This window comes from Conger conger, chromosome 8 (assembly GCF_963514075.1).
Source record: "Conger conger chromosome 8, fConCon1.1, whole genome shotgun sequence".
NCBI lineage: Eukaryota > Metazoa > Chordata > Actinopteri > Anguilliformes > Congridae > Conger > Conger conger.
The window spans coordinates 41,735,633-41,748,305 of NC_083767.1; the positions used below are offsets into that span (position 1 = coordinate 41,735,633).

The window sequence follows — 12,673 nt, forward strand, 5'->3', positions numbered from 1 at the left end:
CTGGAATTTGAGCTGGTATGAACCCACTAACAACAGTGTGTAGAAAAGCGCTTAGCTGTAAACTGCGTAAAAAGCGTGTTTGATTAACTCTGGGGGGAAGTTAGGACATTGGGTTGAAAGAAAACAAAGGGCACATTTGTGTTATCCAATACTGATGTTTACCAACATTTGCTCCGTGTTTAACCTTTAGGGCAGAGCGATAATCATATACAGCTGCATTTATACCCTGGAGAGAGTAAGAGCAAACGGCAGTGTGTGCGCGCGTGTGTGTGTGTGTGTGGCTGTCTGTGTGTGTGTGTGTGTGTATGTATACGTGAGTCTCCTTATGTGCATGTCCTTTTGTGTCATTTTGTGTCCTTATCTGTGTGTGCCTTGCATGGGTGTGTATGTGTATGTCTTTGTGAGTTTTTTGTGATGTCCTATATATGTGTGAGTGACTGTTTGTGCTTGTGTGTCCTTGGTGTGCGTTTCTGTGTGTGCGTCTCCATCCCTGTACACCCTTCAGTGACCCTACCCTTCCCCCCCCTCCTCCCTCCCCCTGCCAGACCTGTGTGCCCTGCCACCATGTTCTGGAAGTTCGACCTGCACACCACCTCCCACATCGACAAGCTCCTGGACAAGGAGGACGTGACCCTGCGGGAGCTGATGGAGGAGGAGGACGTGCTGCAGGAGTGCAAGGCCCAGAACCGCCGGCTGCTCCTCTTCCTCAGCCAGGAGCACTGCATGCAGGAGCTGGTGGCCCTCATCACCCGGGAGCCCCCCGAGGACATGGAGGAGAAGATCCGCTTCAAGTGAGGAGGGGGGGGAGGGGGGCTAGAAAGAGAGGGGCCGGAGAGAGTGGGGCTGGAGAGAGAGGGGCTAGAGAGAGAGGGGCTAGAGAGAGAGGGGCTAGAGAGAGAGGGGCTAGAGAGAGAGGGGCTAGAGAGAGAGGGGCTAGAGGGAGAGGGGCTAGAGGGAGAGGGGCTGAGAGAGAGGGGCTAGAGAGAGGGGCTGAGAGAGAGGGGCTAGAGGGAGAGGGGCTAGAGGGAGAGGGGCTAGAGGGAGAGGGGCTGAGAGAGAGAGGGGCTAGAGGGAGAGGGGCTAGAGGGAGAGGGGCTAGAGAGAGGGGCTAGAGAGAGGGGCTAGAGGGAGAGGGGCTAGAGGGAGAGGGGCTGAGAGAGAGGGGCTAGAGAGAGGGGCTAGAGAGAGGGGCTAGAGAGAGGGGCTAGAGGGAGAGGGCCTGGAGAGAGAGGGCCTGGAGAGAGGGGCTGGAGAGAGAGGTGCTGAGAGAGAGGGGCTAGAGAGAGGGGCTGAGAGAGAGGGGCTGAGAGAGAGGGGCTGAGAGAGAGGGGCTGAGAGGGGCTAGAGGGAGAGGGGCTAGAGGGAGAGGGGCTAGAGGGAGAGGGGCTAGAGAGGGGCTAGAGGGAGAGGGGCTGAGAGAGGGGCTAGAGAGAGGGGCTGAGAGAGAGGGGCTAGAGGGAGAGGGGCTAGAGGGAGAGGGGCTGAGAGAGAGGGGCTAGAGGGAGAGGGGCTAGAGAGAGGGGCTAGAGGGAGAGGGGCTAGAGAGAGGGGCTAGAGAGAGGGGCTGAGAGAGGGGCTAGAGGGAGAGGGGCTAGACAGAGAGGGGCTGAGAGAGTGGGGCTGGAGAGAGAGGAGCTGAGAGAGAGGGGCTGGAGAGAGTGGGGCTGGAGGGAGTGGGGCTGGAGGTATACGAATGTAGCCTCATCCGTATACCACATCACAAGCAGTGATGGAACACTTTTGACATCTCCAAATGCATCCCCAGATAAGCTAGTGGATTCCTTTTTGTGTTACACATCAACAGATGCAGAATAGTTGTATTGTTGTTTCTCGGTTAGCCTGCAATCTAAAATAAGAAAAGACATTGACGAGCCAACTGTGTCATTTATACAACTGCTTTATGGCGTGTGACATATGGCTGGCTTAAGTCCGTTTATTGCAATAACTGTTTTGCAACTGAGTAAGCAGTGTGTATCTCCCAAGTCAAGTGATACTTTCCGTTACCATGATGCATCACAACCGTACACTTTACAGAATATAAACAATTTATCAGTAACCACATCCACACCACACAAAAGTCATTTTAGAAAACAGAACTATGCTATTTTGCCGTATCACAGTGGACTCATCAAAACGGCATCCGACCAGAGAAGCTGAAAAAAAGTGTGTTTAAGTCACAAATTTAGCGCTTTCAAGCAGTGTGGATATTAGTAACTGTGTTGTTACTTGGATAATAACCAAACCAAACCAGCTGGCAATCACGCAAGAGCGCACCCATGGTTTTGGCAACATTGAAGAATGAATTACGGCAACTTGAAGCCAACCCAAGTAAAAAAAGTCTCCAGAAGAACACGCCTCTTTGATTCCAAATTCATTACCAGTCACATGACTTGGCGCCCCACTCAGGACTAGAGAAGCAGTCACAAGAAGCAAACGGAAATGAATCCGTTACGCTTTTCAAACTGACATTTGCTTAGCTACTCAGGTCCACTTTTGCACTTGTTCTTGTCTTTGATTTGCACTTTGTTGTACGTCGCTCTGGATAAGAGCGTCTGCTAAATGCCACGTAATGTAATGTAATGTACTGCCGTTTACTTTGTGTGAACAAACCCAGCCCCAGATAAATTCCCTCGGAAATTAGGGCTTGAACCAAAGGCCACGGGGCCTGGTTTTGGGCCAGAACCTCTGAGCAGCATCAGTCCATCAACAACCCGCTGTCCGCGGCAGAGAAGACGCCTCTCTCCCACCGAATGGAGGCCTGACTCTTTTTGGACATATACTCTGAGATTAACGGGTCAGGAACTTGGATCCGATCGGCCTCCGTCTCTTCACGAGGTTCTTTTCCGTTTGAAGACCGTGAAGCAGAGCCTCGTGACCCGCGAAAAGCTGTACTTACGCTATCGGACTAAACACTCGTACGTGTCTTTCTGGGTGACTGGGGTGCATTGTAGCTGAAATTTCACACGCCTTTAACTTCTTGAGCAGGGATTACATGAGCAGAGGCGACTCAGACCAAGCAGCTGATCAGCTTCTCCAGTGTGATTTTGAACTTGAGCTGGATTCTGGGGGTGCGGGGGGCGAGGGAGAGGGCGGGATAGCGGTGGGGGGTGGCTGATCCTCAGAAGGTACTCTAGAGAATAAGCCTCTACAGTCAATCTATCTCACTCCAGTCTTATACTCATTTCCCTAGACGGGAGATAAAGGAAGGATAGTTGGGAATCTGATAACCTTGCGCTTCTTTTGTGAGTCGTCTCTTCAAGACATAAAAACAAACTGCGAAGTCACAGAGGGGGATGTCTGGCCATAGGGTAGCCATGAATGGCTCTGATATCTCCACATTCAGGTCATCCTTATGAAATTCAGGGCACTTGCCTTACCGGACCCCTGTTGAACATCTCGAGCCAGGTTTGGTAACTGCTCCTCTCTGTGACGGGTGCACTCCTGTTTGGAGTGGGCTCGCCCGGGACGCAGCACGTGCCCGTACTCATTCAGTGCTCGACCTCTTGCCTGTGTGACCTCCCAAACAACCCCGGTCCCTGGGCAGCATCTCACGCTGATGACATAACCACACGGGGGAGGACTGCGGTCGGAAGCCCAGCACCGGAGCCAAGCCGTTAGTCAGCTCTTTGTTAGATGTGGGTTTTCTCTTTTTGCCGCATGGTGGAGGAAAGCTTCGGAGCTCGATCTAACGTCCGACAGCTGGCGCTCTCTTGGGGAGATGGTCTAGCACCGTTTTCCCAAAACGAGGCGAAACGCTGAAGTATGAGAATCCACCTCAAGGGAATCTGCACGCTTAATTAGTGGAGGCGTCACCAATAAATGTGATTACAGTTTTCACTGTGTCATTTCATCAACACGTGCTCCTCAGAGATGAATAAAAGCATTTCCAAAAAGTAATTGTTAATGGCAAAGTGGATCATTCTGGCCAGGCCATTCAGAGTTGACAAGATATGAAATATGGCACGTGACTTTGGCGGGACATTTCCAGCTAGTCCTGTACATTGTGGAAGTCTGTTGATTTTGCTGGGTGGTTTAAAAAACCCAGAGAGCTCTGGATTTTAATTGCATGAACAGTGTCAGCAGTTTTGAAAGAACCAGCCTACAATTGAACCCAAGGATTGTATTTTTGCCTCAGGCAGGCTGAGAGTTTTCGAGTTTTCCCATCCTCATTCAGTGCAGATATAGGTGGCCAGCACAGAGCCTGCAGTCCTTTGGGGGTTGTAACAGACTCTAGCTCAGGGGGTTGAGACTCAAGGTTTGATTTTACGGGTCAGGTGGTCAGGCTCGTTCCGGGGGTGTGCAGCTGGCACTGAGGCTTGCCTACCCCCTGGAACATACGCAGACACACACACAGGCACCCACACACACACACACACACACACACACACAAACAGGCGAGTGCACCAGCCCTCACAAAGAAGGGCCAGTGATCTTCTTTCCCCGCCCAGCGGATCTCCACTAACAGGCCTGTTCTGTAGAGTCACTGTCCTTTCCCTGACCCTTTACTAAACCAGTGAGGACCAGTGCAGTGACTGGGAGGTAATTAGCTCCTTTAATTCGGTTTTGTTCTGTCTCTACTGTGCAAGTAAGATGCAGGATCTGTGCCAGTGGCAGCAGCTGGCTGTGTGTGTGTGTGTGTGTGTGTGTGTGTGTGTGTTGTGTGTGTTGTGTGTGTTGTGTGTGTTGTGTGTGTTGTGTGTTGTGTGTCAAATGGTCATGAGCAACACACATAAGACCTTCTCTCAGCAGGGTGTTCTGGCTTCAGAGTAGACTCCCAACCCAGTTTCCTGGGGCAGTCTTACTAATCCGGTTTTGCAGCAGTGGATTTTTATACCCCCCCCCCCCCCCCCCCCCCCACCTATAGTACTGTACTAGTCATTGAAGGCACCCATAGCCCTGATGGGAGCTGGTTTTGCCAAGAGAGCTCTCCTCAGGGGTCTATCAGGACCCAGGACCCATACCCAGTAGAGAGCAGTACCAAGATCACTGTGACCTATTGCCGCACTGGAGTAGAGCATCCTCACAGACTCTGGTGCAGAGATAGGAAATCGTTTGGTTCATTAGCGAAGAGCGCTCGTTTTCCGTCGTTAATGAAGATGGAGCTGCGGCTTCTGATCGACCGTTAATGCGGATCTGAGCCGTCAGCTCGAAGCAGCCAAACCCATCAGGGTCCGTGCCTTTTTATCTCAAACCTGGTATCTCATCGGGCACACTCAAATCAGTAGAGGCGGAAACGTGCTTCATCATTTCCTCTTTCAGCCGTTCGTTTTTCTCTCTTCTGTCCCTGTTTAACAAAGGCACGGAGCTGTGACTGCAATTTCAGATAGGTGGAGGGGGAGGGGGGGGAATTGGGTCAGCCGCGATTATCCACCATGCATGGCCGTAGCACCCCGTCCTCATGTTTCGAGCACAAAATGGCCGAGCCAAAATCGTTTCTCAGGACATCGCTCCTTGTTCGTCCTCCTCACGTCCCGCTCCTCACGTCCCGCTCCCGCCCGTAGGTACCCAAATATCGCCTGCGAGCTCCTGACGTCCGACGTGAACCACATCAACGACAAGCTCGGGGGCGACGAGAGCCTGCTGGAGACGCTGTACCACTTCCTGGAACAGGAGCCCCCCCTCAACCCCCTGCTGGCCAGCTTCTTCAGCAAGACAATCGGCAACCTCATCGCCCGCAAAACCGAACAGGTACAAACACACCGGCTGTAGTGCAGGGGATCCCTCATCGCCTGCAAAACAGAACAGCCACAGGTCCCCAAAGCTCTAATGTGCTCCTCAAGCACTTCATAGATTAAAAAACAATTAAAGATGAAGGATGGGCTAACATGAAAAGGCAAACATCGTAAACAACAGTGGCCAATGTATTATACGTGGCTGTACTCGGTACAGTTTGCTGTAAATCCAGTCACCCATAATTTCCTGTTCTTCTCATCTCCCTTATGACACAAATTAATCATCTGTACATTAATTCATGGAAAGGCATTAGGACGTAGTTCACTTGTGACAAGTTGAGTGTTCAGACATTTATTGTGGTTGGGTTGCAGTGGGTACTGCTGCTACAGATTTTCTAGACTTATTCTGTGGTCTCTCTAACACTGGACCTGAAATGTTCCAGCTTAATTCACAAAGGAGCAGTACCAAGGACACTAGCGGTGGTAATTGATGTTCTGTCACTGGGCTGGCCTTTTCATGAATATTTATAAGCTGTAGTATTGCACCAGTTTCTTTTAACATTGCAGCAGAAATGGTTACCAACCAGAACCTCCAGCAATTTGGATGTTCATAGGATACAAGCGATGCAGGTGCTGGCAGTATGATTATTACGGAAGATCTAGTGCAGGGATCTTCAAATCACGGTCCTCAAGGGCCAAGAACGGCAGATTTTCCACCCTCCCTTCACTTGGAAGTCAGGTGTGAAGATAATCAGGAGCACTAATTGTTCTGTTAATTAACTGGTAAAAAATAAAATCAGGGTCAGGTTTGGTGATCCCTGATCTAGTATCACCAATGGAAAGACTGTCAACTACCTAGGTGTAGGTTGGCCATGCTATTTCAGTGATACTGTTGTTGAGTAATCTTTTGCTGAATCCACGTTCCCTCCTCCAGGTTATCACCTTCCTGAGGAAGAAGGAAGGCTTCATTGGCCTGGTGCTGAAGCACATTGATGCGTCCGCCATGATGGATCTGCTGCTTCGCCTCATCAGCTGTGTGGAGCCTGCCCCCTTGAGGCAGGAGGTCCTCAATGTAAGTGACCCACACCACTGATGCTGCCCCAGGCTGCTATGGTGAAATTCGGCCATGTGTAATTTCTCGTCAGGTTTTGCAAGGCAATCCACAATTGTAATGGCTAAAGCTCGAATACACTCAGTACAGCAGTTTAAGAGATTGACCCTCCTTTTTGACTTTTCGTCTGAAAAGTCAGGTTAAAAATTTTTTACAAAAAAAGAGTGAGTTATTAAGTGAAACCGAAACCTTGTGCATGCTTGGACAATATTACAGAATCCAAAGAATCCACCTCGAGCAAACTGTTTTGCGCAGGTGTTCTTTTGGTTTGCAAATATTGATGAAATTATCAGAGGGAAAAAAGATGCCATGGCTCTTCCGATCGACTAGTCGTCAGTACATCACACACTAAATTGTCTTCACTCACCTGGTTACACTTCTCTGGCTGGACTAATAGACCAACAGTAAACAGCATTATCCCTCCAGACGCAAATTGATGGCAGAGGTCAGGGGAACAGACACTGAATAAGAGAATGAGTAAGAGAATGGGTACATTAATAAATTTATTCAAATTCTACTGGTCCTTCTTTATTCAACATTTTAATTAATTCACAATGCAAATAATCATATATTGTATATATTAATTAATGTATTTAGTAATTTATTGACGAAAAAAAAAATGTAATGTTAAAAAAAAGTAAATTGTCATTCTCATTATAATTGTCATTATTGGAATATGGTGAAATTTGTGGTTTGTGTGACTGCTCTTTCCTCCTCAGTTGCTAAATGTGTCGAATGTAAATGTGGTTATTGTTGTTATTATTGAAATAAGATCAGATATTTGTTCTGTGTTACTCAGATTTTATGTGTTTTTATTCTCCCTCTCTCCAGTGGCTGAATGGGGAGAAGCTGATACAGAGGCTCATTGATCTCATTCACACAGAACAGGACGAGGAGGTGAGTCCAGCTCGACCAGCGGTCCTCACAAGCATAGTGCACAGTCATGAAGTTACACACACACACACACACACACACACACACACACACACTAGAAGCTCATTGATCTCATTCACACAGAACAGGACGAGGAGGTGAGTCTAGCTCGACCAGTGGTCCTCACAAACATGGTGCACAGTCATGAAGTTACACACACACACACACACACTCTCCGGAGGCTCATTGAGCTTACTCACACAGAGAAGGATGAGGATGTGAGTCCGGCTTGAACAGCGGTCCTCAAACATAGTGCACACTTACACACACACTCACACACACACTCCAGAAGCTCCATCCCCAGCAGGAAACTGGCGGTATGAGGGCCATTATAACCGAAAGGTCTGTTATTGCCGAAAGGTTATTACCGAACACGCCTCGAAAGTTGCCATGCTTGTTTGCTCAAGCGCACCCTCAGAAACCTGGAAAGCAGGGTGTGGTCGTTCCGTCTGGTATGCGGCAATGATGTAACCCGTCAGCTCGACGATAGGGGTGTGTGTGTGTGCGCTGCATGCTCTGCGCAGACAAAACAACTCTGGATATGATGTTGTGAAGTGTTGCCTCCATTTTTGTTTTCTCTCCCTGGTCTCCTGTTGACATGATGTTGTGTGTTCTATGCGTTCGGGTCATGTGCTCAGATGCAGGACTGATGGAGGTGTGTGTGTGTGTGTGTGTGTGTGTGTGTGTGTGTGTGTGTGTGTGTGTGTGTGTGTGTGTGTGTGTGTGTGTGTGTGTGTGTGTGTGTGTGTGTGTGTGTGTGTGTGTGTGTGTGTGTGTGTGTGTGTGTGTGATAAATGTGCTCAAAACAATGTCAATTAATAAACAGTCACATCACCATGGTATATGTCTACATTTTGGCATCCTTGTGTGCGTTTGCCCTGCAGAGGCAGTCCAATGCGTCTCAGACCCTGTGTGACATCATCCGTCTGAGCAGAGACCAGGCCACACAGCTGCAGGAAAGCATGGAGCCCGACCCTCTGCTCACTGTGCTGGAGTCGTGAGTACAACCCTGACCTTTGACCTTTAACCCCTAACCCCCTGTTCACTCCGCTGGTGTCATGAGTACAATCTTAACCTCTGACCCTTAACCTCTTACCCCCTGCTTCCGAAACAACTCCCTGCTCATTAACCCCAAACCTTAACACCTGACCCTAACACACATACCAATTTGAACTGTACTGATCCACACACATACACTGTTTACCAGTCTGATCACCCGATATACAGAATAATGCAGTAACCTACAGGCTTCAGTGGGCCACCTATAAACAGCTGTGTAATGAGAGTACCGAGGACCCACAGGTGGCCTCATCAGCTACAGCACTGCTTGCCTCCAGAAGCCCTGTACCCTGAAGGCTGCGGTTCTACGTTCTCCCTGTTTTAATTACCCAGATTTAATCATGGGATTGAGATTAATTACAGTGATAAGAATGAGCTTTCCGGTTACTCTGCGCTCCATAGCCCAGAGTCCTGTCTCTCCCAAGCTCAGAGTCCTGTCTCTCCCAAGCTCAGAGTCCTGTCTCTCCCAAGCTCAGAGTCCTGTCTCTCCCCAGGCAGGAGAGTGTGGAGGAGCTCCTGAAGAACATGTTCCAGGAGGGCCGGAGCGAGGCGTGCATCGTCAACGGAACTCAAGTGCTGCTTACTCTACTCGAAACCAGGAGGCCAGGGTGAGTTTCTGCCCCTGTCGCTGCTCTGTTGGGGGGTGCTGTGTGTGGGCGAGGCCGGGGGCAGTAGTGTTTAGGGGTCTGGGCTCAGTGTCAGGAGGTTGAATCCTGTTTGAGGAGTACTGCTGGTTTTTTACCCCCGGCAGAGGTACTTAACCTAATTTAATCAATCACCATGAAGATACTCACAACTGAGTAATGTAATGGCAGTCTGGAGAGGGGCTCTTATCTGTGCATGCATGCGTGCGTGCGTGCGTGTGTCTGTATGTGTACTATTCTGTCCGTGTCTGTGTGTGTGTGTGTATACATGACTGTGTGTCTCTTTTCTCCACATAGGTTAGAAGGGCTGATGGACCTGTGTTCTCAGGGATATGAAAGGTCTTACACTGTCAATAGCAGCATCCTGCAGGGCATCGAGCCCCATCTAAAGGACTTCCACCAGCTCCTGATCCACCCCCCCAAGGCAAGGCTCTCCTGTTTTAGCACTGCGATCCTCCCCCTCTTCCCTTCCACTCTTTCCCTATCTCTCCATCTCTCCCTATCTCTCCCCGTATATCACTCTTTCTCTATCTCTCACTATTTCCCTATCTCTCCATCTCTCACTATCTCAGTGTGGCTTCCACTCCCATTGGAGACAGTCACAATTCAGAGAGCCTGGCAGAGACATCTCTGCCAGTCTCTGCCAGCTATACTCAAGTCTCAAAGTTTTTTTTATTTAAATTTTTATTTTTTACAGAAAAACAGATTCTCTACTACAGTGTGATTGAAATGAAGAGAAGCTCCTCTGTGCAGATAGTTTTTACTCCAGTGCGTAGAGGACTCTCTAATGCGTCTCCCCCTCCCGTGCTGACAGAAAGCGGCGATGTTGACCACCATCGGGCTGCTGGAGGAGCCTTTGGGGAACGCCCGGCTGCACGTGGCCCGCATGGTGGCCTCCCTGCTGCAGACCTGCACCGCCAGCGTCAGCCTGGAGCTCTGCCGCCTCCACACCGTCGACCTGCTGCTAGTGAGTGTGTGTGTGTGTGTCTGTGTGTGAACACCCATCAACCTGCTGCTAGTGAGTGTGAGTGTGAGTGTGAGTGTGAGTGTGAGTGTGAGTGTGAGTGTGAGTGTGAGTGTGAGTGTGAGTGTGTGTGTGTGTGAACACCCATCAACCTGCTGCTAGTGAGTGTGTGCGTGCGTGTGTGTGTGAACACCCGTTGACCTGCTGCTAGTGTGTGTGTGTGTGTGTGTGTGTGTGTGTGTGTGCGTGTGTGTGTGTGAACACCCGTTGACCTGCTGCTAGTGAGTGTGAGTGTGTGTGTGTGTGTGTATGTATGTGTGTGAGCACCCATTGACCTGCTGCTAGTGTGTGTGTGTGTGTGTGTGTGTGTGTGTGTGTGTGTGTGTGTGTGTGTGTGTGTGTGAACACCCGTCAACCTGCTGCTAGTGAGTGTGTGTGCTGATTGGGAAATTTAGTCCCAATGCCTTTACTGTAGAGTTAAGCTTGAATCCTTTCGGTTCCTTCCTGAATGGTAAAATAGCTCTTATCTTCTAACGTGTAGCTGATTGGAGGCTGAAATTAGCTCAAGTTTGTTGGGTGTTTGGAAAGGAACCCTGGGACGGTGTTTATTTGGACGTGCCAAGAGCAGGAGCAGACATTAGAGTTGATTTATGGGTCCTCTTTGCACAGGCAAATGTTGTGCTTTATTTTCCCATGGAAGCACCTCAGGTGCCTTTTAAGGCAAGAGGACACTGTGTATCTCTGCTAAAGGAGTCTCATCCACTCATCCCTCTCTCTCTCTCTCCCTCCCCCTCTCTCTCTTTTCTCTCCTGGCAGGATTTGTTTTTTAAATACACCTGGAACAACTTTTTGCACTTACAAGTGGAGCTGTGTGTGGCTGCCATCCTCAACCACTCGTCCCAGGAGGAGAAGGCCACAAGCACTCTGGACCACTCCATGGGGCAGGTGGAGGGACTGGGGCAGGTGGAGGGACTGGGGCAGGCGGAGGGACTGGGGCAGGTGGAGGGACTGGGACAGGCAGAGGGACTGGGGCAGGTGGAGGGGGTGGGGCATGTGGAAGGCAGAGCACAGGGAGAGGGCGGGACACAGGGACAGGGTGTGGCACAGAGTGAAGGCGGGGCTTCAAGCAAGGGAGGGGCACAGAGTGAGGGCGGGGCTTCAAGCAAGGGAGGGGCACAGAGTGAGGGCGGGGCTTCGAGCAAGGGAGGGGCACAGAGTGAAGGCGGGGCTTCGAGCAAGGGAGGGGCACAGAGTGAGGGCGGGGCTTCGAGCAAGGGAGGGGCACAGAGTGAGGGCGGGGCTTCGAGCAAGGGAGGGGCACAGAGTGAGGGCGGGGCTTCGAGCAAGGGAGGGGCACAGAGTGAGGGCGGGGTTTCGAGCAAGGGAGGGGCACAGAGTGAGGGCGGGGCTTCGAGCAAGGGAGGGGCACAGAGTGAGGGGGTGGGACAGCCGGAGGTAGCGGGACAGGTCAAAGGCGAGGCACAGGAAGAGGCTCAGCCCGAGGATGGAGCACAGGTCAAGGCCGGGGTCACAGACGGGGCACAGGTCACGGATGGGGCGCAGGTCGAGGATGGGGTGGGCCAGAAGAGCAGCACGGAATCAGCCGACACCTCCGGACACAACGTCCTGGTGGCTCATGTAAGGACACAACTCCTCTTCTTACATAAACTCCTCCCTCTCACAGTAAACTCCACCCACTCCTCCCTCTCATAACTTTTGCAGATCTCCTCCCTTACACTAAACCTCTCCTTCCTGCTAATCCCCTCCATCTCTTGTTCTAAACCCATTTTAAACCCTTCATTTTTAGATGCATTTCTACTGACTGTACAATGGCTGATATACAGTTGTGGCATTTTGGGGCTTGTGGTCGAACGCAATACACTTCAACTCTCTCAAAAGCAGCTTTTTCCGTGCCTCCAGGGGTTGTCCGTGTGGATATTACATTATTCTTCAGATAAATTGAGTTTAATTTTATTTTCGGCTGAGCCTATTTCCTCTGGCGCCTGTAAGCGGAGAGGGCTGTGCGTGGCCTGGCCTCTCGTATCAACATCACCGCACGTGGACCAAGACGGGCGACCGCGTTAGAGAGAAGACAGACCCACAGGGCTCCGATGTCGCCATAGCTTTCAATAATCCGCGTTTTCAGAAACACAGGCCGTGAACGTGTTTGCCGAATTCACCTGCGTTCACACAAACTGGCGCTAATATTATAGATCAGACTGATCAGACCTGATCTGAATAGATGATACAATTCAACAGTGAGTGCTAACATGGCACACACCACTCGTAT

At 50.5% G+C, this 12,673-nt stretch overlaps 1 protein-coding gene across 1 annotated transcript in view; it reads left to right on the forward strand.

Annotated features, from left to right (window-relative positions):
• The window catches only part of ppp6r2a (protein phosphatase 6, regulatory subunit 2a), a 53,779-nt gene that overhangs the window by 23,942 nt on the left and 17,164 nt on the right, over positions 1-12,673 (forward strand). The window contains exons 3-12 of the mRNA XM_061251021.1: positions 546-791; positions 5,502-5,688; positions 6,607-6,744; positions 7,615-7,680; positions 8,601-8,713; positions 9,270-9,383; positions 9,717-9,843; positions 10,234-10,386; positions 11,200-11,328; positions 11,947-12,021. Coding sequence (XP_061107005.1) covers positions 565-791; positions 5,502-5,688; positions 6,607-6,744; positions 7,615-7,680; positions 8,601-8,713; positions 9,270-9,383; positions 9,717-9,843; positions 10,234-10,386; positions 11,200-11,328; positions 11,947-12,021 — 1,329 coding nt within the window. The 5' untranslated portion in view covers positions 546-564. The remainder of the gene's footprint in view (positions 1-545; positions 792-5,501; positions 5,689-6,606; positions 6,745-7,614; positions 7,681-8,600; positions 8,714-9,269; positions 9,384-9,716; positions 9,844-10,233; positions 10,387-11,199; positions 11,329-11,946; positions 12,022-12,673) is intronic.